Source organism: Vidua macroura, chromosome 17 (genome assembly GCF_024509145.1).
Source record: "Vidua macroura isolate BioBank_ID:100142 chromosome 17, ASM2450914v1, whole genome shotgun sequence".
Taxonomy (NCBI): Eukaryota; Metazoa; Chordata; class Aves; order Passeriformes; family Viduidae; genus Vidua; species Vidua macroura.
Window position 1 is genome coordinate 14,306,034 of NC_071587.1, and position 26,915 is coordinate 14,332,948.

At 49.3% G+C, this 26,915-nt stretch overlaps 1 protein-coding gene across 4 annotated transcripts; it reads left to right on the forward strand.

Moving 5' to 3' along the window:
* Window positions 1–1,976: 1,976 nt before the first annotated feature.
* Window positions 1,977–26,085, forward strand: ADNP (activity dependent neuroprotector homeobox). 4 transcript variants are annotated; one of them, XM_053993190.1, is made up of 13 exons: window positions 1,977–2,355; window positions 3,474–3,656; window positions 3,750–3,807; window positions 4,364–4,503; window positions 6,731–6,851; window positions 8,377–8,465; window positions 11,623–11,776; window positions 13,024–13,069; window positions 13,447–13,525; window positions 14,193–14,499; window positions 18,639–18,751; window positions 19,788–19,880; window positions 21,758–26,085. In XM_053993190.1, the coding sequence occupies exons 7-13, from the start codon at window positions 11,740–11,742 to the stop codon at window positions 24,884–24,886; spliced, it is 3,804 nt and encodes a 1,267-aa protein (XP_053849165.1). In that variant the 5' UTR covers window positions 1,977–2,355; window positions 3,474–3,656; window positions 3,750–3,807; window positions 4,364–4,503; window positions 6,731–6,851; window positions 8,377–8,465; window positions 11,623–11,739; the 3' UTR covers window positions 24,887–26,085. The 4 variants fall into 4 exon arrangements, with proteins under 4 accessions (XP_053849165.1, XP_053849166.1, XP_053849167.1 ...); XM_053993191.1 differs by lacking the exons at window positions 3,750–3,807; window positions 4,364–4,503; window positions 6,731–6,851; window positions 13,447–13,525; XM_053993192.1 differs by lacking the exons at window positions 3,750–3,807; window positions 4,364–4,503; window positions 6,731–6,851; window positions 13,024–13,069; window positions 13,447–13,525.
* Window positions 26,086–26,915: the final 830 nt, after the last annotated feature.

Sequence of the window (26,915 nt, forward strand, 5' to 3'; positions counted from 1 at the left end):
AGATTTGACTCTTATGACCACTGATGTGAAGATGCCATGGGAGCACCCAGTGAAACCCAGGTGTGACTTGCAGCCACAAGCAGGGGATTTCTATGTCCCACTGAGCCAGAAAGTCTCAAAGCAGCCTCAGAGACACAATAAAATGTCACTAAATTCTTCATAAACACTACTTAAGTGGATTGTGATAAACAGCATATACAGATTGTCAGGACACCAGTCACCTGAAAATGCAGGAGATCCTTAAGTTACATGAAGTCTAAAGAATTGGTGACAACTTTTCTCTGCTTCTATACTTCAGGCAAGGAATCAAATTTCCTTTCTGGCATTGTGAGGTTGAACTCCAGTGTGTCACTGAACCAGAGAGGGTGTGAACACTGAGGATGGAGGGAATTTCACTTTACTTCCTCCTCCAACTGCTCGTGTCTTTCTGAAGTAACAAAAGCCTGTCAGTCCTAGAGGGTTTTTTTAGAATTCATCCTCGTTTGTTATAGAGATCTTGAGCAGTGCCACGATCCACAAGTGGGGTCTCGTCCTGATCCAATGTTCCTGCTGCGAAGTGGGATGTCCAGTGGCTCTGCACAGCTGTGTGTGACCACACGTGCACAGGGCTCACCAGAAAGATCACAGCCCCGCCTCTGGGGCTTGTTCTCAGGGTGTTAGCCCCAAGTGTGAAGGCACACGGAGGGATTCTTGGGGCTATCCTGTGCAGGGCCAGCAGCTGGACTCGATGGTCCTGGTGGGCGCCTTCCAGCTCAGCATATTCTGTGGTTCTGTGACGAGTTTGGATTTCAGAGTGCGGCAGCGCGTAGGTCACACAGCTCCTGTGTGATTCCCTAGCAGTGCCGCTGTCCCAGCCCGTGGCAAGTTTGCCAAAGGCTGTCCCAGCGAGGCTCCCCCATGGCCATCGCCTCACACGACGCCTCCTTCCCTCCCCGGGCTTGGGCCGCAGCAGCCCGGCCAGGCTGGATGGGCACAACCCAGAGGGACGCGATGGCTCAGCCGGTGCCACCTCCCTGCTCCGCCAGGGCCACCCCGGAGCACGTGCCACAGGACGAGCCCAGACTGTTCTGGAATCCGACCCCACAGCCTCTCTGGGCTCTGCTCAGGGCTGGCACTGCCCAGGGCAGCAGCTCTGCCTCCTGTGCAGGGGGAATTGCTGGGCTCAGGCCCTGCCCGTGGCTCTGGTGCCACTGCTGGGCCCCGGAGCAGAGCCTGGGCCCGCTCTGCCCTCCTGCACACAGGGACAGCCAGGGACGGACTGGGACACACAGACAGGGACAGCCAGGGACGGACTGGGACAGCCGGGGCTGAGGCCCCTCTCACTGGGGCTCCTCACCAGGCTGGGCAGCCCCAGCTCCCTCAGCCTCTCCTGGGCACGGAGACGCTCCAGGCCCTTCAGCATCCTCTCAACCTGCGACGGATGGTCACGGCGCGCCCGGGCCGCCTCGAGGCCGGGGCGGCAGGGCCGTGCCGTGCCGTGCCGTGCCGGGCCGGGCCGTGCTGTGCCGTGCCGTGCCGGGCGGAGCGGGGCCGCCCCGGGGCCCGCGGGGCCGGCCCGGCCGCTGCCCTGAGGCGCCGCTGCCCTGAGGCGCCGCCGCACGAGGCCCGCGCGCGCTCCCGGGGCCGCCCCGCGGTCACGTGCGCGCCCCCCGCGGTCACGTGCCCCGCCCCGCTCGCGCCCCCGCCCCGGCGGCGGCGGCCCCTCAGGACGGGATGTAGTCCCGGCCGGGGGCGCGGCGGAGGGATCCCCGCGCCGGACCCAGCCGCAGGGCGCGGCGCCTCCTAGCGGGGCCGGGGTAGATCCCGCCGCCGCCGCCGCCGCCGCCGCCATGGCCGCGGCCGCCCCCGGTGCTGCCCGCGGGGGCCCCCCCGCGGCGGGGCCGTGTCGCCGCCCGGTGCCGCGGTCGCGATCGGGGCCGGTCCCGCGGGGACCCCCGGGGCTCCCCCCGCCCCCCCCGGGGCGCGGCCCCCTCCCCTCCCGCCGGACAATGAGTCCCGTATGCTAATGAGGGTCTGGCGTCACTTCCGCTCTTTCTCGGCCGCCATCTTGGCCCGGGCAGGCTCTGGGCAGCGGGACCCGGCTGTATTGTCTGAGGGGCCCGGGCGCTGCCCCCGCCCGCGCCCCCGCCCCGGGCACCCGGCCCAGTGACCGCCGCCCCCGCCCCCGGGGCCGCTCCGCACCGCCCGCCCCGCACACTGCACCCCTCCCCGTCATTTCCCCCCTTTGTCTCCCCCGCGCCGCCGGCGGCTCCGCTCCGCCCGCCCGCCCCGGGACCGGGCGGCGCCGGGGAGGGTCCGGCGCTCCCCCCCCCCCCCCGCCCCAGCCCGCCCTCGCTGCGAGGAGAGCCCGGTCAGGTAGGTGCGAGCGCGGGTCCGCGGTGCGACCCGGGCGGGGACAGCGCCCGACCGCCCCCTCCCTCCCCCGGGCATCCCGCGCCGTGCCCGCCGCCCTGCCCGCCGCACCGGGCGTGCGGAGCTGGCAGCGGCCCCTCCCCGCCCGCACACATGTTGAGGAGCCCCGGCGGCTGCGGGCATCGCGGCGCTGCTCCCTCCCCGCCGCCGGCCCCGGCCGCCTCCCTTCCCCACACGGACGTGTCCCGGCAGCCCGAGGGAGCGGGACCGCGAGCTGCCGGCCGCGTCCGGCATCCCGGTGTGCAGCTGCACCGGGCCCCGCCGGCGGAGTTGGTGCTGGAGCGGCGCCGGGGATGCGATGAATGGGAGCAGCCGGGGGGTCCCTGCCCGCGGGAAAAAGGCGGGATCCGCCGCTGCCATCCCGAGCCGCAGCTGCGGGATGGAGCGCCGTTGCCTCACCCATCCCCTGCCCCGGGCTACGGTTACCGACACCCGTTTCAGAGACAAAGGCGGGGGGACACCAAACCCGGAGCCTCGCAGCCGCACCGGACAGACGCCCCCGTGCCACGCACCCCCTTCCCCCGGCGGCCGCGGCCCGGGCGCGGGGGGGGGGGGGTTCCAGCACAAGTGGCAGTGCGTGCGCGGTGCCGGGGTGCGGGCGCAGCCCCGGTGCCTCGGGGCAGCGGCCGCGGGCGTGACACCCCGGCCCCCCCCGGGATCCACCGCAGGCCGGCCGGGGCGCTGCGCGGCGGCAGCCGGCAGGGGGCGCCCTGCGCGCCGGGCACCGCTGCGGCGGGGGGCGGGGGCCGGAGCGGGGGCACCGGGCGGCTCGGGCCCGGCGGCGGGCCCGGCTCTGCGCATCGCCTGCAGCCCCCGGTGTGCGGCGAGCCTCGGGGGGCTTTGTGCGGGACCGCAGGGCAGAGCCCCCCCGTGGCGTAGCTGGGCGCTCCCAGGTGTTGATGGTCGTTGTTTGCTGGGTGCATTTAAGCCGTTTTGAAGGTGTCAGAGAGGTTTTGCATTCCATGTAGAGAAATCCCCCTTTTTCTTAAGTTTGTTTTTTTTTTTTTTCCCTATCTACGTTTCTATTTATTTTTGCTGCTATTTTCTATTTCTGTTTGGAGGTGTGAGGTAACGGAGGCAGAGGATTCCCACCTGTCAGGGTAGCGTGGACCCACCTTAGCTGGCTGCTGTGCAGCTCAGCCTTGTGTGCCTCAGCAGTGCTCCATCCTGCAGGGTCTCCTACTCGGGAAAACTTTCACTTCAGGACTCTGCGAACTCATAATCACAAGCTGTCATCCTTCTAGGTGAGAAAGATGGATCAGTCTACTTAAGAAACAGAAAAGCCTTTTTTTCCTGCTTTTAATAACAAACCAAACCAAAGCTCGGTTCCCTTGCAGATGTGCAGTTGCAGATGTTGGGCAGTAATCTGATATCAGTGGATGGACATCCACCATGGTATGTGCTGAAATCTTAAAAGAGACAACAGACCAGAAGCACCCTGTTGTTAAGAGAATTGCACCAGATGCTGATGGGTTGTAACATAATGGTTACCTTTTCTGAAGACTGTTACAGCAGATACTTCCAACTTCAGTCAAAATAGAGATGTCCTTTTTGACACACAACAAATAACTTGTTCTCCAAGACTGATACTAAGCTAGATGTTTTTGCACTATTTTTGGTGGTTAGCTGCCCTTTGCTCAACAGCATTATTTCTTAGTTAGCATTCAAGAGTGACTTTTTGGTATCCAGTAGATGTGATTTGCTCCCAGGGGATGTCTCTGAGATCATTGAAAACTGATACCGTTTTAGTGCCCCATTACTAAAAATAAGTTTTTTTGTTTTGAATTGAAGTCCATCAGGCAGGCTTGTAGAAGGCATCTCTTTAGGTTACCACTGTTTAAGCTTCAGGGTGTATTGTCATGAAGAGCCTGCAGTTCACTTGTGCTGGGCTGTGGGAGGTAGATGCTGTTGGATCTGCAGGGAAAGTGAAAGGCGACTCCTTTGCCTGTAGGTGAGACAGACCCAGTGTCACAGTTGGGAATGAAAAGCCTTCACAGGAGAGGAAGACTGAAGAGGAACTTCCTGACTGTCTTGGAAAGTTCATGCCCTGCAGTGCTAAGCATCAGCTGCACAAACACAGCACCCAGGAAGGTGTGTGTGCTCCTCGGGCTGAGAGGAGGAACGTGATGGATTTTCTGTGTAGGGCAGAAGTTGCCAGTGTTCCCTGACCCAGTGGTCCCTGTTATTGCCACAGCGCGTGGGTTAAGTGTGAACTCTCACTTGTTGGTGCTGCCCAGAGTCCCTGTGGCTGTAGGGAAATGCAGGACATGTGTTCTGGGGCAGGTGGGTTGTGCTGCTCACGCACTGCAGGGTGAATAATGGCTGATTACTCCCAGCTCAGCTTTGCCACTCTGTAATAACATAAATACTGAAAGTAAACATGGACGTTTACAGTAGAATTCCTGGAATACAGAAACATATCAGGATCTTATCAGTAGTCATAAGTGATATGGTGTGAATGTATATTTTATAGCTTGTTATTAAGACAGCAGCTGATTTGATTGATGCAAAGAAAGAAGTTGAAACGAGTGATTTTGTGGAAGCAAAGCTGGTGCTCCTGGGTTAATGTGTTTGCTTTGAGGTAGCTGCAAATAACATTTAGCAACTTAATAGGATATGTTGGGGTGGTTTTTGTGGGGTTTTATTTTCAGAAAGGGAAAGTCATCTTTGCTCCACTACTTGAGATGTTTAAGGGAGACCTAAAAATTCTGATGGGAATGAACAAAGCAGTATCAGACCTGAGGAGGACCAGTTTAAAGACTGCAGGAGAGGTGCCAGGAGAGGCAGGGAGCAGCTCTGGGGCTGCAGCTGCTCAGTGTTGTTTCACAAGTGCCATTGGAGCTGCTCTACCTGCATGGGCAAAATTGACAATTTTTTAAAAGTCATTAGTGCAGCTGAGTTTGTATATTAATAATGCTACATTTTGTGGGGTTATTTTCTTTAAGATTCATGCACCATGCTTGTTTAAAAAGGCAACAGCTGACTATGTTGGCCTGTATCTAAACAAGCATCACACAATTTTTTTTTTTTTTTATATTGAGTCAAGAGCTGCTCTGTGCCCAGTTTTATTTATTTATATATATATATATAAGGTATGGTTCCTATGAACGTAATTGTAACAGGATAATTTTTAATGTGGAGATAGTTCTGCTCATATAAATAAATCTGTTGCTAGTGATGTTTCTTGATAGTGTAAGAGATGGGATGACAATGAAAGGTGCTGCTCTGAGTCTCTGCATTGGAAAAAAAAGAACCCTTGTTGATGTTAATTTAGTTTTATTAAAAATAAATCCTGTACCTTCATTATATGTGGGAGGTTTATTTTGCCTCACCTGACACGTTTGGGAAGAATGTCCTTGCTCTCCTAGGCAGGATGGCCAAATTGGCCTGTTCCTTTTGAGCTTTCAGGGAGAACTTAAGTCTGGTTTGAAAATCAGATGGGTGTTCCAGATTTAGACTTCTTCCAGAGGGTGTAACTCCTGTTTATCTACCTGAGGGCCATGTACCTCAGGGCAAGAAGTGCATTGTTCAGAGCTTCACTGCAGCTCTGGTGTCAGAAGGCAAACAGGAGCTTGTATGTAGTGTCTCTGATTTCTCTGTAGTGCTCTTAAATGTGAATGAGGGTTGATGGTTTGGAGTAAGAATGGAGTAAATACCATTTTTTTCTGCAGTGAGTCACTTTCAGTTACCGCCATTTATATCCTTACTGGTTTTTTAATTTTTTTAAGGTGGCATTAGAGATTATTTAGATGAATACTGACAGTGGCTGTTGAGTCCAAGGCCTGTGTAGTTGACCTTGTGGACACATCACACCTGCAGATGTATGCAGATCACGTGGCAGAAATCTTTCATTTAATATCTACTTCTCAAGTAGTATCTAAAACAATTTACAAGAAACAAAAATAAAGCAACTTTGTGAGCAGCTGTTCCCTGAGGGAGCACTCCAACTCCTCCAGTCCTGCAGGTGGAGGAAAGGGCCTGCTCTCAGGCCTGCCTTCACTTTTGGCTGTTTCTCCCCTGCCCCAGCTCCTCTCCCAGGTCTCAGCCAATGCTTTCTCTCATCCCGTTCTCCCTCTGTGTGCACTGATTTCTGATGGGACTCTGGCTCTCACAGCTTGTGCTCGTGCTGCAGCTGGGCCAAGGAAGCTGTTGGTGATGCGGCTTCATAGCAGCAGCAGTAAGGGGACAAAATGGCTCTGGAAGTCTAAGTAGGCAAGACAGTGGTCTCAGAATGCTTTTTTCACCTAAATAGTCAAACTCAAGTTTGTGATCTTCTTTTTTATTTTGTTTCCCCATTGCTGCTGCTGTTGCTATGAAGCCCTTTGCCTGTTGAAGGTTCCTGAGGCAGATGGAAGACAGCAGTAGGTGAGGTGGACTAATGCTGGAATGTAGGCAGGGATTGGAGGCCTTGGTAGCCATGCTTAGACAGAAAGGGAGAGGTAAGAAATGTGCAGTGTAAGACTGATCTGAAGCTCTTGTTTACAGCCTTTCCCCGTGTTGTAATGGCAGCGTTTGTGCCTCGCGTGTGTGAAGTGTAAGGCAAGGGAAAACAAGCAGCACCAGCCTCCTTCAGTGCCTATTTTTACCCTCGGAAAACTCAGATGCAGCCAGTTGGCGAGATCCCTCCAGTATCTGATGGATCTGCTGTCTGAGACAGCCTGGATTGGCGGGGCTTTGGATGAGCTGGGGAAAGTATTCCTGTGCTCTTTTGTGTGCTGGTTTGTGTGCCGAGGGCACAGCAGGGCTGCTCTGCGCTCTGGGTGTGAATACCTGAGTGTCTGTGTGTGTGTGTCTGTGTGTGCCTGTGTCTCTGTGTTTGTGTGTGTCTGAGTGTGTCTGTGTCTGTCTCTGTGTGTGTGGGAGCTGCCAGGGCAGGGCTGGAGCTGCTTCCTGCTGCCCGGGGGCTTGGCCGGGGCCCAGCACCGCTGTTTGGGTGAGGGAAGGAGCTGCTCTGCCCCAAACCACTCCTCTGGCTGCATCAGGGCTCTGCTCTGGCTGTTGACACAGTGCTGATGTCAGGAAACATGACACAGAGGGCAGGGGACCATTTTCACTTGCAGTCTAATCTGGCTGCAGTTTCCCAGTCAGTGTATTCCAATCATAAATTACGTGTATATTGATTATTTGCTTTGTTCTTGCACGTTTTACAGCAACTACTGTGCTGCTTTGTTTAATTACACAAATGTTTTTGTGAGCTTTGGATTGAAAATTTTAACATGATTCTTGATTTAATTTAAATGGTAACTGCTCATTCATTAATCATGCTTCTATTTCCAAAATTATTTTTATTCTGGGATTGTTCATGCTTAGCTACAATCTAGATGAGGATTATTTTGGAATTGTAGAGCATATTCATGCAGCCGTTTTTCCTGGTCACTGAAGTGTGGATATCATGGTGTAAGCAAATAATATCCTTTGTGCTTCAATGATCTCCACTCTGGATTTCAAATTTCTGCAAGATGTGCAGGCTTTATTGCATTTCACACCAAAATCTTTTAGAAATAAGCCTGGCTCTCACACTGAGGATGTGTATTGAATATTGATTTAACTGCCCATGTTGTGTGCATATAAACATTTATCTGTGGAGGTCTTGAACAGTCACAAAAGATATTCTCTAAGATGGCAGGAGGTGTGTAAGCCTAATTCTGGAGCTATGAGTGTCTCTTAATTCAGGATTTCTTGTGTCCTAGAGAATGAACACGATTTCAAAGTGCTTTTCAGAATGCAGCAGAGGTTGCCAGAGTTGATGTGGCCTTTATCATGTGTGTTGAAAAGATCCCTTAGAAAACATTCGACCAGACTACAGTTCCCAGCATTCTTTAACATACCTCAGCCTACATCATCAAAATCAGAAAATCCACCAGGAGGTCCCAGCAGAGCCTAGGGAAGCAGATTGTTCATCAGAACAGAAATAAGGACTTGTGGTTCCCAGAGCAATCAAAATTTGACCATTTTGTGTTTCAGATTGGGGCATAGAGATGCCACAGTGCCTAGGACTCCTCCTGCTGAACCGAAGTTGATGAGGAAACAGTTAATTCCTGCTCAGTTTTGCAGTGAGTGTCCACACCCACCAGATGGAGCTTCGGGCTCCAGTGGAAAATTCCAGAAATTGAGCAAGAATGAGAAGTGTGTGAATGACTTAGGAGATCCCTGTCTGCAGGACTGCAGAGGGTGGTTTTTTAGCCTTTAAATAAAGAATGAATGGAGACTGAGGTTTATCAGCCTTACTGATTCCTTTCACTACAACTGCCTTCCATAGTTCTTCCTTGGATGGGAAGTTGGGAGTTCTTAATGCAAGAGTCAAGCTGAGGCTAGGCAGCAAGCCCAAACAAAAAGGTATAAACCAGAGTTTCATAAACCTTTGCTGAAAATTGCCTGTAACCACTGAAACAGGATGTTAAACGTTTTTAGTCTCAGAATTTCCTCCCAAGGATAAGGTGAGGTTTTCTTTAGTACCACATTTTAGATGGACTTCTCTCCTGAGGCCATGTTTGTGTAGGATGCCCTGAAAGTGGTGTGAAATGGTCCTTTTTTTTTTAACACACAACTTGAAACTGGTTTTGGAAGTTGCTGATCTAATCTCTGAAGTGGTTTTTAACATTTTGAACTCCTTGGCTTTTTGACAAAGGGGCTGCTAACAAACTGCCTGTTTGCCTGTGAGGGAGAGCTGGAGGTGTCCTGTGCACAGTGGCTCAGCTCTCACAGTGCTTTGGCCAGGCAGCAGCTTGCAGCTGGGGATTTCCATCAGCTCGATAACCTCAGCTTTAAAGCTGGGGTTTTCAGAGGGTTTGTGTTGATTCCTCTTTCATGTGCCCGGTCCTGTTTTGGGTACAGACCCGAGCAGGAGGGCTGGGGCTCACTCAGAGCAGGTGCTGGCTCTGCACCCCAAATCCCTGTAATAACAGAAATGTGCTGGAGCTGAGCTGTGAGCAGCTCACCCTGCTCCTGGGCAGGAGCCTCGTGCTGCAGGTGGCCCAGGGGCCAGGCTGAGGAGGTGCTGCCAGCTGGAAATGTCCCTGTTACAAAACAGGCTCCCTCCGGGATTACAGCGGATGGCAAAAGGAGCCCTCAGTTGTCTGGGGTTTCAGATGTGCTGCTGAACTGCAAATCTCATTACCTTCACAGGAGTGTGGGTGCACAGCCCTCACAAAACTAGGCCAGAAACGCTTAAATAAGGAGGAAAGGGAAGAGTCCCAGGGAAGAAAGTGAAAATGCTCAATGTCAGACAGTGAGAGGTGTGTTGGAAGAGACTCTTCAATCACTCTCTCTACAGCCAGCAGAGAGATTTAATTGCAACTCTTACTTTCAATGAAGCTCTCAGTAGTTTCTGTTCTCCCAAATTCTCTCTTCTCTCTGATACCACTATTCCTTTTGTCTGATACTTTGTTTCTGATATTTTTTTTTCTGATACTTCTATTCCACTTGCTCGCTCTTCCCTGAGATAATCCTTGTGCTTCCTGTCTATCACAGTTCCTTGCTCAGCTGTCCAGGAATCGTCAGGTCCCAGGGACAGGCCATCACTGTCCTCATGTGAATATAGAATATTCTACACCGTCACACCACAGAGCATCATTTAACCTGCATGTACAGAGAGACAGCTTTTCTGTTGCTGTGGGAACCACAGGTTCATTTTCTTGCCTATTTTCCCTGTATTTTAAGAGATTTCACTCGGTGTTGCACTACAGCCTTCTCTGCAAATCTCTTTCATGGCTGGCTTTTGGAGCATGCTATGAAAGGCAGTGTGCTGGGCAAATTGTTAAAAGTTACCTTGTTTCAAAAGCAGTTGGAGTAGGGAAATAAAACACACAGTATCAAGAAACCAAGTCTTGTTTCATCTTGCCCAGGAACCCAGAGCTGCTGCCAGCTCTGATGTATGATTCTGTCTTGGGCTGTTAGGTATAAACCAGTAACTTCTTCAGCTTGAAATACTGGCAAAATACTGGCTAAAATCAAAGGATTTGGATGCCATAACATAAGGAGCGTGCCAGATGCTTGGGGATCCTTGTCAGCAGCCCAGCACAGGGAAATGATCCTCAGTGTTTGGGAGACCCAGCATGGGATGAAGTACTTCCCTGAGCTCAGTATCATCAGGCTGATGCAGTAATTGCCACTGATCTGCTCTCGAGGCTGATGGGTCCTCACCCAGAAGTGTGTTTGCTGCAGGGAGGACTCCCTGGGAGAGAGTTCATTTGGACTTGCTAGACACACAGGGACACAAAGGCTGCCTTCTGGTCAGAAAATGACCCAGTGTGGAACAAAATAACTCAGCATCCATCTTTGAGTGGCTGAGGGTATGGATGATGCTCTTGTTAAATAAAGCACATGCAATATTCCAGTATTCAGGTTTGCTGCCACGTGAAGTATTTTAAGGATGTTGTTTTTTTAATTTCTTAAAATGTTGTAGTGTCTTGTCTTGGAAGTGTACTTGCCAAAGAAAAGCACTCTGTACTTCAGGCTATTCTGTCTGAGTAATCAAGAGATTAAAATCTAACAATTTATATTGCCCTATTCTCTGGCAGAGGAATTATTAATGACTCAACAAGTTTTGCTTTAATAAACTTTAGATTTGGTAGTTTCAGATTTTATGGTTCTAATGTTACCTGTTGTGTTTCCAGTATGTGCAAGACTGACTTTCTGTCCATGGGTGATGTCAGTTGAAGAGGGATCACTTCCAGCCAAGTGTGATCCTTTACATGCCATTCCCCCAAACTCCCCATCCTCTTTTAATCTGACTGCTTCCCAGAGGAATGTGTGTCCCCAGGGTTGTGGCTGAAGGCCATGTCACCTGTTTGATGTCCCATTGTCTTGTAAAGTGGGACCTTTTTGTATGGGAGCCTCCAAGGCAGTGTCCAAGGATGGTACCAGTGTCCCTGAGGTGCCCAGGTGCAGCTGTGCTGTGGTGCTGAGAGCTCAGGTGAGGTGCTCATGGGGGTGAGCCAGGCACTGCAGAGGGGGGATGGAGTGTCAGGAGGAGCATTCCCAGCCTCTGCACTGCTGGGTTTCTGAGCTGGGTACCTGAGCTGAAATCTGAGCGCTGCAGAGTTCCCCCAGCAGAATCGGTTGCTGGAGCACAGACCTGCTCAGACTTGCTGCAGCACAGCTGCCCTGCAGCCCCAGGCGAGGCAGGGGCTGCGGTTTGTACCTGTCAGTGTGACACTGCCCTTATCACATCTCTTATCTCTTGTCTCTGCTCTCTGTTCTGTCCAGCAGGATATGAGCCTTCCTCTGTGCCCGGGCTTTGGGCTCACCCAGGGGGTGTAACAGAGCCCTGAGGGGGCGTTCTGCAAGGAGAATTGGCTTTGGAAGCTTGTGCTTGAAACTTGTCCAATGAGTCTGAGACGCCCAAGCACCATTCATTTTGGAGGTAAATGCCTCATCAGAAGTACTGCAGAGATGGGGAGGAGAAAAGATTTTCATTTGGCAAAGTATGGGCAAAAAAAAGGATAGTTTTGACTGTTCACTTCTGAGGTTTGGACATTTTGAACTTAAAGGAACACCAACTTGGACTCTAGAAAAATTGAGCGGTTGGGGGGCTTTGGGTTCAATCACTCTGGCAGCTTCACTGCAGATTAATGGGTTTCCTGGTTTAAAATTTTCCCTCTTGTGTCGGTTTAAACCCATCAGAGGTGAAAGTGAAAGCTGGTTTAGACTGCAAGAGAGATAATTCTGGTATGCTAAACAAACTGGGGGAAACTCTGACTTGGGAGAGGGAAGTTCAGAGATCTGCAATTTAAGTTGGATGTCCCTTTAAGTTATTCCTTGGAATGTGACATGACTTACTTGAATCTCAAGTGAAATGTTTAATTTTGGAAATTCAGCTGAAATGCTCTTTATTGAGGTATTTTCTATCATTTGTCTATAAACTGATCAGTCAAAGTGGGCTGTATAAATGGAGGGGAGAATCCTGTGAACCGATAAAACCAAAGGGGGAAAAGCCCCCAACAGCAAACCAAACAGAAACAAATGAAAGAAAATACAATGACAGATTGAAATCTTGGTACTTGCCTTGGGTGGGGGAGGGAAAATCATTTGCATGATGTGTTTCGTGTTATTGTTACTGAAATTGAACCAGGTTACTGATAAAATTGTAATGATAATGTACATTTACAAAGTTAATGAGCTAAGTTTGCTCTAGTAAACAGCAGTAATGTCCTGGCACCCAGCCCACAGAGCTGAAACTATGGTACAGATTTGCAATGTCTGGGTTGCACTGAGGATGCTGATCCTGGGTTCCCATTGCTTTTTGATTTTAATGCCAACTGTTACTGAGAAATATTTAATACCCAAACCCAGGCTGTCTGGTAGAGCTACCCTTTTAATGAAGTAATTTTTAGCATAATCTGAATTTTATGTACTAATGTGTTACCACACTGCATTAATTTTTTTTTTTTATTATGGTGTTTGACTCTGCTGCAGCCCTTCACTTTTAGCATTATTATGGATATTAAGAAGTTTGGGGTTGAATTATTGGAATGAAAGCCATGGGATCATGATACAGACCTAACAAAGGCAACAGACCAGAGCAGAGGGTAGAGTGGGTGGGGTGGGGTGTATTGTAGGGGAAAGGAACAGCTTTTAGAATAAGGGTTTGAAACATTGCTTTTTCTGTAGGAAAAAGATGGAGTATTGCATGCTGGGAACAAGTGCTTTCCATAAGGTAGCTAAATTTTAAAAGTACATTTGTTTCATTTTGTTTTAGGCTTTGCTTAAGTATTGCAATTTAGTAATTTTGTCCTTTCTGCAGTTTTCATTTTGATTAGACCTCTGCAAATCTTTCTTCAAAACTTAACAAAAACCCAACCAAAAAACTCAAACCTGGCCTACAACTGCAGCTTTCCATTTGTGAAACATTGCTCAGTGTGTACAGAAAAATACTTAAAGGTTATCAATAATGGTATAAATTCTTCCATGATTTCAAAATTGTAGGTACTAACACTTTTACATTTGAAAATGTGAATGTGTCGGGTGACTACAGAGAAATGACCAAAAGTAAAAGCAATTTGTTAAATGTAGTCTCCATTGACACCTCTTTAGAAACAAAAAGCCCAAGCCTCAAAACACCAACCCCAAGAAGCCTTCCACTCCTCAGGAATGCTGTCAGCAGAAACTCCAAGTAAATAGTCTCATTTTTTTCCCTTTGTTCCTGTGAATAGCAAGACATAACACACTTGGAGGAAGTCTGGGTAGATGAGTCAGGACTTATTTCATTAACTGCAGTTAAATGTTTTGGCCAGGTTTCCCCAGGAAACAAAGCTTACACAATTTTTCAGATTGTGGCTTGTCTCCTAATCCTCCCTCCCTCCTCCCAGCCAAGAGAGCCATTTTCACCCAAATTGGGTGGATATGGAGGTCTGGAGAGAAAAATGAGGACCTTTAAGTTGGATTAAATGTATCTCTCCAGGAAGAGAGGGGACTGGTTTGAAGGTCCCCAAGTTCCCTTCACACCTCTGTCCACCCACAGCCTGTTCCTCAGCGGGAGCAGCAAAGCCAAGGGGCTGCCAGAGGCTCTGGGGGAGGAGGAGCTGCAGGGAGGGGACAGAAATGCCACTGCCACTGCTCAGCTGGGGCTCCTGGGGTCACAGCCCACTGCTGCCCATGTCCCCCTGGAGCTGGCCAGCCTGGCCTGACCCAGCTTGGAGCGAGCCCAGGCTCAGGAGGGAAGAGGAGGAGCAGGGCATTGCCTTACTGCGTGTGTGAGGTGTGGAGCTCCAAATGAGGAGTTGTGCCTGACTGAGTGCATGTACAGAGTGCATTATTCCATGGATACGATATTATTGCAGGTACAGCAGCAGCTCATGATGCCCCGTAAAGCTTTTCTTTCCCAGAAAGAAAAGCAGGCTCGTGCCAGGGAAAGGGATATGTTAAAAAAGAGGAGGAGGCGACAAGACTATCTCAAAAGAAGCGTGGAGCCGCAGAAAAATACAGAAACAATAAAATGGCACAGGGATGATGAGAAGAGGAGAGAAAATGAGCAAGTTAAGGACAAAGATATCAAGAAGCGGTGGAGACAGGATGAGAGAGAACGACGAAAGAATGTGGACGCTATGAATTGGCACAGGGAAGAGGAGAAGAGGGAAAATGAGCGAGGTAAGGACCAAGAAGGCCAAGAACCAGCAAAGAAAGGAGGAGAGGGGGAAAGAGCACTTGAAAGGATGGACCTTGTGAAGCAGCAGAGGATGATGAGGGGGAGAGGGGAAAACAGAGAGTAAGAGCTGTTGTGTTTTATAAGCGTGCACAGAAATAACAGCAAATAGTATCTTTTAGTTCAAAATTGATTAAAAATCTGCTTTAATGAACTAGAGTTCTTACACTGCTGATTATTTTAGTAAGACAAGATTGAGCTGAGTCACGATGGGACAGAACAGGCTGGGTTTGCACCTTGCTTATACAAATGTCTGCTTTGCACACTTGTTCACACCTAATGCTTTGTTCAACAGGGTAGTTGGTAATTCTGATTGTCAGATCACCAAAAAGTTCAGGTTTTCTCAGTTTTCATAATAGGAATAAGTGAGAACATTAGGAAGGGAAGGGTCAGCCTCATGTGCTCATAAGAGAAGGTAAAACTGATGCTATATTTCATTCTTTTTAATCATGTCCAAGAGGGCTGTAATCGTGTCTGCAGTTTTATTCTGAGGTCACTTATTTAGTGAAAGTTGAATGGAAGTGTAAATTTCACAGAATGCTTTTAAGAAACATTCAGCTCAAGAGATAAAAAGAAGAAATTAGAAGACATTAAGAAGAAATTCTTTCTTATGAGCCCCTGACAGAGGTATCCCAGAGCAGCTGTGGCTGCCCCATCCCTGGAAGTGTCCAGGGCTGGGTTGGACGGGGCTTGGAGCAACCTGGAATAGGGGAAGGTGTCCCTGCCCATGGCAGGGGTGGAACTGGATGAGCTTTAATGTCCCTTCCCACCCAGGCCATTCCATGGTGATCCTATGAAGAAATTACCTTAGTGCAGGAGGGGTAGCTGGAGTGGCCTCTGTGAAGAGCCCTGGCCAGCTCATACAGGTCTGGGGTGCCTGAACAAGATAAAAGGCACTGGGCACTAGGGGGTTTGTTTACAGCTTCTGGGGATTCCATAATTGGTTTTCACTTGCCATTTCCCAGTGGTGCTGTCCCCAGAGCCTACTGTGGGCAGACTCCTGCTCAGTGCAGTGCTCTCAGGGTCCCCCACGTTCTGTACCAGGCTTCCCTGACAGTGGGCAGGACATGGTGGCATTTCCAGTTAAGCGTAAATAGAATAAAACCTAGACTAGATTTGCTAGAAAACTAGAGTGGTGCTGTCATGGCTCCTTTACACAGCAGCATCTTCCTCCAGATGATTTCTTTAGCTCTTTATTTCTGGCTGAAAACCATTGTTTTACTCTGCAGCCTGTGACAGTAGAAGTCCATTGTGCTTGGTTGTTCTGTACCAAAGCTGAGACATCAACCAAGCACAGGGAGCATCCTGAATAATGTCCAGGCATGAAAGGAACACAGTGGGGCACATCTGGAATATTGGCTGAAGATTTCAGCAGAGAGAAAAAGGCTGGGTTGGTGTGAAGCTGGTGCACCTTTCCCAGAGTCACAGCTGCCATGATCACTGTGGCTGCTGTGAAGCTGCACGTGGGAAGATCCTCCTTTCCCTGGGTCAGAGCAGGAACAGCCCAGCACCTCTTACCTGGGGCATCAGAGGGGGGTGCTGACCAGGGCCAAAGTACAAAAGAACCACTGGAGAATTAAGAATTCAGTTGCACTAAAAGAAACAGCAGCTGAAGTGTAGAGACAGGTGCGGGCTTTCTGTCCTTTAGCCCCTCTGATGATTTGACTGCTGTGAAAGTTTGGTGTTTCTCCCTGTGTCTCTGAGCTGTGGGGTCAGAGTGCAGTGCTGGGGCTGAGATCAGAGGGAGGGCTCTGTGCACTGGCACAGGAATGTAGCGAAGAAAACATTCACTGTTGTAAATGTGAAATGAGATCTTAGAGTGCGGTGCTTCTAAGCTAGTTATCTTCTGCTCTTTGATAGCTTGTCTTTCTGCATCCACTTGGCTTCTGAATTGTTCTAGGAGTCAGTACCTGTCTGGTACTGCTGGGAACTGCACAAACAGAGCAAAGGAAGGTTCCAGATACTGCTCATAGTCACAGTGCTTCCTTTGCCATCCCCTGGTGACTGGTGCAGCCAGACAGTTTGTGTACACGCACACTGGACATGAGGGAGAGCTTTGGGATTTGCCTTCTGAGGCACCTGAAGATCCCACCTGGATATTTCTAGTCAGGGTGTTGTTGGGGTTGGTTTTAAGCAGTCATTTATTCATTCCACTCAGCACTTCAGTGTAGATTGATGTGGTCAGAGATGCTCCAGGTGTCTTCCCTTAAACATCAGCTTTTGATCAGATAAAGGATTCCTCATTTCCAGGGCAGTATTAATGCCTAGATGGTGATTTGAGAGGCTGTTTAATCCCAACTGCTTTTATGTCCCCATCCAAGGAGGTGCCAGCAGAGTGATGTTTACATTACAACTGGAGTTACTTGCTGTAAATAGAAATGGATGGAGATGCTAAAAGCCTTTGTTGGAGTCACAGCCTGTAACAATATCAGACTGTATCTGGCTCTCCACTCACTATGATTAAATAGTCAGACATTTCCTAAATAAAATGAACTGTGTATGCCTAAGGATGAGGGGTTTTGTTACAATTAGGTGAGTTGGATTCAGCTGTCCAGCAGAATTTGCAAAGTAAGGTTGATGTTAAAAGCTGACATTTAAAAGTTCAGGATTCAGGTGTGAAGATCTAACTCTGTCCTCTGTTATGATCCAGGGAATTTCATGTCTTTAAAATTTGACTGAGGCAGACAAAGGGCAGAGGCAAGAAGATGCTGCAGATAGACCAGAGATGTTGTTTTCAGGCAGTTGTAAACAGTTTGCTCTCTTTGAGTTTCTGTATGTCATGGTACCTGTGGCCTGTTCAGCTGTATTGGACACAGGAATTAAGAGAAAGCATTTGATGCCTTTGCTGAAGAAGTTCAGTGGCATTTTGAAATTAGCTGTTAGATATCGAGCAGTATTTTGAGACTTGTGGCTGACTCAGGTGTACAAGTGATCAGTGCCTAAAGACAAGCTCTGCACTGACTCTGGCTGTGTGATGACACAAAAAATGCTTTTCTTTGCAAGCACAGGGGTTCACTCTTCAAGTGGGGACTTGGGTTTCGACGAAAGCAGCCCGGATTGCCAGGAGCTTTAACATGCACTATGTTCATGCACTGCTCTTTGTGCAGTTCATATTAATTACCAGGAATAACATTTCTGATTATCTCCTTGGATTTGAAATTCACTTGAAAATATTAACTCAAATCCTGACCATACTTGATTGAGCTGCTTCACTGAATTTGTTCTGAGAAATGGGATCGTGCAGTGACTGGAGGTGTTTCTGAAGCACTGAAATCACTCTTCATCTTTAAAAGGGACCTGGCTTGCTCTAGGTCATATTAGACATTATTTTCACAGTACAGATGAGGATGGATAGAGCATAGGAAAAGAGCAGTTCATGAGTTGGATTCCCTTTCAGCTGGGCAGCCCCAGCCAGGCCCAGTGGAACTGTGGGCACTGATGGGAGGGGGGCTGACAATTCCCAGGGAGAGGTTTAAGCTATCTCTTGTACTTTCCCCAGTGCTTTCTCTCTCTGGAGGGATCTGACCAAGCTTTCAGGTCCCCTCTTCCTAGGAGAGTGTTTGCTGAACAGCTTCAGCCAGTTGAAGCTCTGAGTACAGTGGAGGGAGGAAACAGCATTAATTTCTTACCCTACCTACAGCAGAATAGAAGAAGCATCTTTATCACTGAAGAGACACTGAAATCTCTTGCAAGGCTGACACAAACCTTGAAGCTCAGCTTGCCAGTTTTCAGATCAGTTAGGATACATTGCACAGGAGAGAATTGAGTTCTGAGGTACTTCAGTGTAGGGGTTGGTAAAGACAGACACTCTAAAGAAATGACAGTTATTTCCAGAGGCAGCCCATTGCTCCTGCAATAGCTGTTCATCAGTTTGTTGTCTTTTCAGAAGTGCCCTCTGCAGCCTCGTGGGCAGCCTCAGCAAGGAAGAAGCCAGAGAATGTAACAGTGTCTTAGGGGATGCTACAGCTCTGGTACCAGTTCTGTGGGGGAACGAGGCAGACAATTACTGATAATTAAAACTGCAGCATTATCAGACAAAACACATTTGACTTAAACCTTTTCTCTTACTCTTCTTTTCCAATAGAAACTATGTTCCAACTTCCTGTCAACAACCTTGGCAGTTTAAGAAAGGCCCGGAAAACTGTGAAAAAAATACTTAGTGACATTGGTTTGGAATACTGTAAAGAACATATAGAAGTAAGTATGGCACCTCCAAGGGTTAGAGCTAAAATGCTGCAGAGTTAGGGGGACAGGGAGGTATTTGTGTATGCCATGATAAGATCCACACAAAGTAGGAGTTAATTAGAAACTTGAGATATAATGTACCTGTAAACACTTCTAGAAACATTAGTGGCTACTGAAATCCAGGAATGCTGGAAGAACCAGGACTGATGTGGGATGTTGGGGCAGAAATGGGTCTGAGGTTTTCAGGAAGTGTCTGTGCTGCAGCAGGTCCTGAAGTTATAGAATCACCTCTGTGCCTGGGTCAGTTCCTGCAAGGGAAAGGTGTTTGTGCTGCTCTTCTGGACAAACTCCATCGCTGAGGCTTTGCCTGGTCTTTCAGTGTCTCTGTAAATAACATTTAAATGAGATGTGTAAGAAAAAAATGCCAGTCCTTCCTGCTTGCAAGTCTCATGTTTAAGGAGAGAATTCTGAACTGGGACGATGTTACTTGCATTATTCATTTCAGTGGAAGTGTTATTTTTGAGTCCTTATGTGCTGCTGACTTCATGCCAAACATTAAATGCCAAAGAAATGCTTTATAAGATAATTTTTAAAATAAGAATTAGGTGTCTTGGACATCACACATGTCCAACTTTAAAAGCTTCCTGTGTGAAATTAATTAAAAGCCAAACAAAACCAATCAAACAAAATAAATACCACACCACCACTCCCAGAAAAAGCAGCCAAAAAACCCCAAACCCACACATCAGTTTGGGAGCACTTTTCTCCAGGATTGCTTTTGGAACGAGATGAGTTTGTAACTACAGTGTTGGGCTGGTCAGGAGGATGAGTGGTGAAGATGTTCTGCAGGTGTTTTGTGATGTGGAGAATATTCAGTGCTCTCCCCCTCCCAGGAGGTGCCCTCCCTACTCCCCCCCTGCCCTGAGTGATGATTCTGCCTTGGCCAGCAGCACCTGGGAGGGTGCAGGGGTGCTCAGGGATTGCTCGAGGGAGCCCTTGGGCTTTGCTTCTGACTCTCTGTCCTCTCTTCCCATCTTCCCTTCTCCAGGATTTTAAGCAGTTTGAACCTAATGACTTTTATTTGAAAAACACTACATGGGAGGATGTGGGACTGTGGGACCCATCGCTTACAAAAAACCAGGTTGGTAAGAGTTTCAGTTGACACTGAGGCTGGAGATGGGTCGTGCTGAAGGGCACTTCCCAGACATGCCAAGAGCTTTTCCTGCACTTTTCCTCACTGACTTTCAGGTGTTGGCAGCTCAAGGGGCAGCAAAAAGCTATGGGCTTTTTTTCTTAGTTTTGAAGTTGTTTTCCTGGTGTGCATCTCAGGAGCCTGGGTGACCAGTGCTGCAGAGCTGATGGGTCCTTGCTCAAGTCAAACATTTGCACATTAGGAGCTCATTCCCACCTGTTCCCAAGCCTAGCACAATTTCACCGGCCCTCTAACCAAAGGATCAACAACTTTATACAATTGGCAATGAGTCTTTTACCTTTCCTTAAATGTTTTATTCCTGGTTTCCATCCCTTCCAAAGCTGTTTCACTCTGCTGCTTGCTGCAGGGTCACTGTCAGTGCATCTCTGGGTCCCACAGGCTGTGTCCCACATCTGCTTTGGGCATTTCTAGTTCTGCACAGCAGCTCAGTGACACTAGAAGTCCTGCTGTTGTGATGTTTCTGAGCCAGTAATAAAGGAATTTTGAGTTGAGCCAGCACTGGAGGGAGGAAACGATGCTGTTGGTTCAAGCAAATGGTGTGGGCTGCAGCAGCCTCTGCTGGGGCTGCAGGACAGAGTCACCCCAGCAGTGACAGGTCAGAAACCTCTCTGCAAAGGAATCCCTGTGTGAGCGCCTCAGAGCTCAGGTACTGCTCTCAGAGGAGACTGGGACCTATCCTGTCATGGGCTCCTCCTGTGAATCTGAAAATTGCCATTTGGTACTGGCTTGCATAAAATACACTGATGTCCCTTTTTCTAGGTAACCCAGAATAAAAATTGTAATATAAAAGGAGACAGCTCTTGGTTGGTTGGTTGGTTTGTTTGTTGGGGCCAGTCTCCACAGGTGTGTGAGGCTTCAGCAGGTGGCCAGAGCAGATATTTCAGCTTCCTTCTACAGAGGGAGAGTGCAGCTCTCCAGCACCCTCACCTGTGACCTGTGTGTAGCTCGGTGCACAGGACTTGTTCTGACACTCAGGAGGAATCTCTGTAACTCTGAACTCCTTGTGTTACCCCACCTGAAGTGCCAGGCTGCTTGTGGCTGTCCCTAAGGCCAGTGGCACTTCAGACTGTGCTACAGCAGTTGACAAGGGCTGCATTGGCACCATGTTAAATGGGACAAAAGCTCCAGGCAAACTACAAGGGTGGAATTCCCAAATTTTTGGTTCCTCATTTGAGATTGGTTTAAAAATCAGGTTTTTTCCTTGCTTTGATCACAAGGAAGAGGCTTGGTGACTTCAAGGGCTTGTATAGCCTGTGTCTTGGTAAGCTTACATCCTTCTGTTCACCAAAAAAAAAAAAGGTTGGAATTCCATCTTTGCTATTAAAGCGTGTAATGGATAAAGACACTGAAATAGCTTAAGTTATAGCTCTATATTACATGTATCAAGTTTGGCAGATTCAGGTGGGCAGTATCTCATCTGCATACAGTCTCATTTCCTCAAACAGTCTTGCTTGGCTTTCCCCCAGAAAGGAGCTCACAGGGACCTTTTCTTGCAGCTCAGCTGCAGGGAGGAGGCTTTTTGTGACCGGTAGGGAAAGACACTTCTGACTCAGCCTCACCTGCCAAGGCCGTGGTTAAACCCTTGAGGGACCCCTTGGCACTCACCACTTTGTGTGTATGTTCATGTGATCAGCTTTTTAGGGGCTGATCTGCACGCCAGAAATGGGAGAGAAGTGAATTGAAGGTTTCAGGCAGTTGCAGGGGGCTCGTGAGTGTTGTTTAGAAAGGTAGTGTAGAGACTATCATGGGTGTTATTTTGCTAAGTGCAGTTGAATATTTAGTCTGTGCTCTGTTCTCTGTTCAAGGACTATCGGACAAAGCCCTTTTGCTGCAGTGCATGTCCCTTCTCCTCGAAGTTCTTTTCAGCCTACAAAAGCCACTTCCGGAATGTTCACAGCGAAGACTTTGAGAACAGGATCCTGCTCAACTGCCCCTACTGTACCTTCAACGCGGACAAAAAGACTTTGGAAACGCACATTAAAATATTCCATGCTCCCAATGCCAATACACCGAGTGGAGGCATCAGCACTTTCAAAGATAAAAACAAACACGAGAGCCTTAAACCCAAGCAGGCTGACAGTGTGGAACAAGCTGTTTATTACTGTAAGAAGTGCACTTACCGTGACCCGCTCTACGAAATCGTTCGAAAGCACATTTACAGGGAACATTTTCAGCACGTTGCTGCTCCTTACGTAGCCAAGGGAGGCGAAAAGTCCCTCAATGGTGCGGTTCCGTTGAGCTCCAGTGCCCGAGAGGAGGGGGGTATCCACTGCAAACGATGCCTTTTCATGCCGAAATCCTACGAAGCTTTAGTCCAGCACGTGATCGAAGACCACGAACGGATCGGATACCAGGTCACGGCAATGATAGGTCACACCAACGTAGTGGTTCCGAGATCCAAACCTTTGATGCTAATAGCTCCCAAACCCCAGGATAAAAAGCCTATGGGACTCCCTCAGAGGATGGGTGCCCTCTCTGCTGGCAGTGTCCGCTCGCTCTCGTCACAGCAGATGATGAACAGACTCACTATACCAAAGCCCACGTTAAATTCTGCGGGAGTCAATATGATGTCAAATGTTCACCTACAGCAGAACAATTACGGGGTTAAATCAGTCCCCCCCAGTTACGTTGGTCAGCCAGGGGGGAGGCTCAGCCTCAGTGGCAATGCACCTGTTTCTCTTTCCCAACAATCACAAAGCATGAAACAGTTTTCAGCGAGTGGCAATGGAAGGCCTTACACTCTGGGAGGGGAGCAGAGGTCCCAGGCCTCAGCCAGGTACTCGCTGCAGTCTGCCAACTCCTCCTCGCTGTCCTCGGCGCAGCTCAAACAGACGTCGCTGTCGCAGTCCCAGGCAGCATCCAGAGCTCTGGGTCAGTCTGGCTCCAAATCCCCCGTGGCTGCTACAGGTCCTTCCGCTGTCAACACCTCGTCCACGCAGAAGTGGAAAATCTGTACAATCTGCAATGAGCTGTTCCCCGAAAACGTGTACAGTGTCCACTTTGAGAAGGAGCACAAGGCCGAGAAGGTGCCTGCGGTGGCCAACTACATCATGAAAATCCACAACTTCACGAGCAAATGTCTCTACTGTAACCGCTACCTGCCCACGGACACGCTGCTCAATCACATGCTGATCCACGGGCTGTCCTGCCCCTACTGCCGCTCCACCTTCAACGACGTGGAGAAGATGGCTGCCCACATGCGCATGGTGCACGTGGACGAGGAGATGGGACCTAAAACTGACTCCACCCTGACCTTTGATTTGACATTGCAGCAGGGCAGCCACACGAACATACACCTCCTTGTCACCACCTACAACCTGCGGGATGCTCCTGCCGAATCCGTAGCTTACCACGCTCAGAACACTCCCCCTGTCCCGCCAAAACCGCAGCCCAAAATCCAGGAGAAATCTGACGTACCCGTCAAAAGTTCTCCACAAGCAGCAGTGCCCTACAAAAAAGACGTGGGGAAAACTCTGTGTCCTCTGTGCTTTTCAATCCTAAAAGGTCCCATCTCTGACGCGCTGGCACATCACCTCCGGGAGAGGCACCAGGTGATTCAGACGGTTCACCCCGTGGAGAAGAAGCTGACCTACAAGTGCATCCACTGCCTGGGCGTGTACACGAGCAACATGACGGCCTCCACCATAACGCTGCACCTGGTGCACTGCAGGGGCGTGGGCAAGACCCAGAACGGGCAGGACAAGGGGACATCGTCCCGGCTGGGCCAGTCCCCGGCGGCCGCGCCGGTGAAACGCGCCTACGAACACATGGAGTTCCCCCTGATGAAGAAGAGGAAGATGGACGACGATGACTCCCCCTCTGCCTTTGAGGAGAAGCCTGAAGAACCTGTAGTCCTAGCACTGGACCCCAAGGGTCACGAAGATGATTCATACGAAGCCAGGAAAACATTTCTTACAAAATATTTCAATAAGCAGCCCTACCCCACTCGGAGGGAGATCGAAAAGCTGGCGGCCAGTTTGTGGCTCTGGAAATCTGACATTGCATCTCACTTCAGCAACAAAAGGAAGAAATGTGTTAGGGATTGTGAAAAATACAAACCCGGGGTGCTGCTGGGCTTCAACATGAAAGAGCTGAACAAAGTCAAACACGAGATGGATTTTGATGCTGAATGGCTGTTTGAAAACCACGACGAGAAGAATTCCAGAATCAATGTCAGTAAGACTGTTGATAAAAAGATCAACTTAGAAAAAGACAATGACAGTTCCTCAGACAGCTACGAAAACCTAGAGGAGGAATACGGCGAGAGCCGCAGTCCCTTTGGCCAGCGCGTCTCTGACGTGGGTGGGAAGCCCTCGTCCGACAGCACGGTGCAGAACCCCCAGGACAGCCTAGCCAAGGAAATCATGGAGGAAAACACGTTACAGCCTCCAGAGAAGGCTGAGCAAAAACAAGAGGAAAGCTCTAAATACGAAGAGATGATTGCTGCTGAAGAGCCAACAAAACTGGTAGGTGACGTTTCAGATAGCGAAGGTGATCAGGATGACCAGGATGATGCAGTGGAATGGAAAGATGGAGCTTCCCAGTCCGAAAGCGGGCCTGGCTCCCAGCAGGTTTCGGATTTTGAAGATAATGCCTTGGAGGTAAAACCAGAAGTGTGGACAGATGAATCTTCCCAAAGCGAAGATGCCGGGAGCAGTAAACCCACTGTGGAGGCCAAAGGGGGTGGATCTGAAAGTGATGAAGAACAGTCAAAGTGGAAGAATCGTTCCTATGGAAAAGTAGAAGGGTTTTGGTCCAAGGACCAGTCGCAATGGAAAAACACCTCCGAGCTGGAGGAGAGCCTGGCCAGCGAGCAGATGGAGTGGCAGAGCAGCACAATGGACAGCGAGGACGGCGAGGGCTTCGGGGCCGTGGGGACCGAGCCCATGCACGGCAGCCTGCCCGGGGTGGAGCTCAGCAGCCAGCAGGCGTGAGCGGCTCTGCCCTGCTGGGCACTGCTGGGCACTGCTCCCCTGCCAGCTGCTCCTGCCCCGGGCACTGCTGGGCACTGCTCCCCTGCCCGCTGCTCCTGCCCCGGGCACTGCTGGGCACTGCTCTCCTGCCAGCTGCTCCTGCCCCAGGGCACTGCTGGGCACTGCTCTCCTGCCAGCTGCTCCTGCCCCGGGCACTGCTGGGCACTGCTCTCCTGCCCGCTGCTCCTGCCCTGGGCCCTGCCTTGGCACTGCTGGGCACTGCTCCCCTGCCCGCTGCTCCTGCCCTGGGGCACGGCCGGGCCGGGGCCGTGTACAGACCTGCTGGCCAAGGGGCTGGGAGCTCCTGCTGGGATGAGCACAGTAGCTTAATGTGAAAATGGATACGCTGGTGGCTCCAGAATGCACACAGAGAAAAGCAGAGGATTATTTTATCTGCATTTTCAACCCTCCTTTCACCTTGTCCATGTTGAGTTGTGTCTTTCCAAGAGGCCCCTGTCCGGTAGCGCCGTGCCAGCGACCCGGTGCCCTGTATAGCAGACTCTGGGGAAATGGAGTTTTCATGTATCATTCTGAATAGTTGAAATGTATATTTGTACAGTCTTTTAGACCTATTCAAGTGAAGCTTATGGAACTGTTCTTGTGTACCCATCATAGATCTGTTTCTCTTTTTTAGTGTTGCCCTGCTGTGTAATAAATGCTGTATCTAGTTTCCCTAGCAAAGCTTGAGACTGCTCTAGTATGAATTTTGACAGACTTAGTTTTTGCACATAACCTTGTACAATCTCCAACCAGAGGCCAGCAACATAAGAATATATCTGGGCTCTGTTGTATTATAGAATTTTCTTGTTCTGAATATCCTTGACATGACAACTGATGACAAACATATTTCAGAGCCATTTTCTGAAATCTTTTAAGCTAAAAAAGAAAAATCACATGCAAGAAACAAGTTTGCAGCTACTAATTTTGACACCTTTTAGATCTGTATAAAAGTGTATTGTGTTGAAGCAGCACACTGAGACAAAGTGCTGGGTTTGGATATTTAGTTTTATCTTTAGTTAACACCAACAAGGTGTTGTATTCATTTATACCATCTAATATATGACACACTGTTGTAGTATGTATAATTTTGTGATCTTTATTTCCCTTTGTATTCTTCATTTAAGCATCTAAATAAATTGCTGTATTGTGCTTAATGTAAATATTTGCTTTATTACATGCAAGTGTTCCATTCCTGATTGGTAAATCCCACCTCACTATATTCATTCCCCCTTTTTTGCCTCTGTTTTTCCAAGTGCTCCCCAGCCCTGCTGGGGCCTCTCTGTTTAGTACTTACTGAATACTTATCTCCTTCAAGGTTACTGAGAATCTGCAGAGTAACTTGGGCTGAAATGTGTTGTTCCTGTTCAGTGCTGTAGAACACAGTTATAAATAGCTTTGTACTGGTTTGCTTGCTCTGCATCCCAGGGAAAGGAGGTCTGTGAATTGCTGGATGAACAGAGATTTGATTTCGCCTGGGAAATCCTCCCCTGGGTGTCCAGAGCCTGGGCCTGGGGGCCAGGAGGGCAGTGCTTTGGAAGGTAAAGTAAACTGAGCACCAGAAAAACTGAAACGGAGTTTGTTCAAAGCTGTGCTTGGTTTGGCCAGGCCAGGCCTGCAGGGTGGCCCCCGTGCAGGGAGCTGAGGAGGGGATTCACTGAGGGCACTCTGCTGTGATGAGAAAAAAACCTCTTCCTCAGTGCATGGGGAAGTGCAGCAGCCTCTATCTGTTTAGCAATGACACAAGCAATTTGGTAGCCTTTTATCAATGTGCATCACATTTGTCTCAGTACCTGGTAAGGTAATCTTGATATTAGCAGTGTCTGTAGTTACAAATCAGATTTCAATGTTCTGAACTCCTGGGTGTAGTCAGTGAAGAGTAAGACTGAAATATGAACTCATTAGGAGTGTTTCATTTGCCAGAAAATTCCAGGAAATACCATTTTATACCGTGATTAAATTAAAGGTCTTGTACACAACCATTCTCTTACCA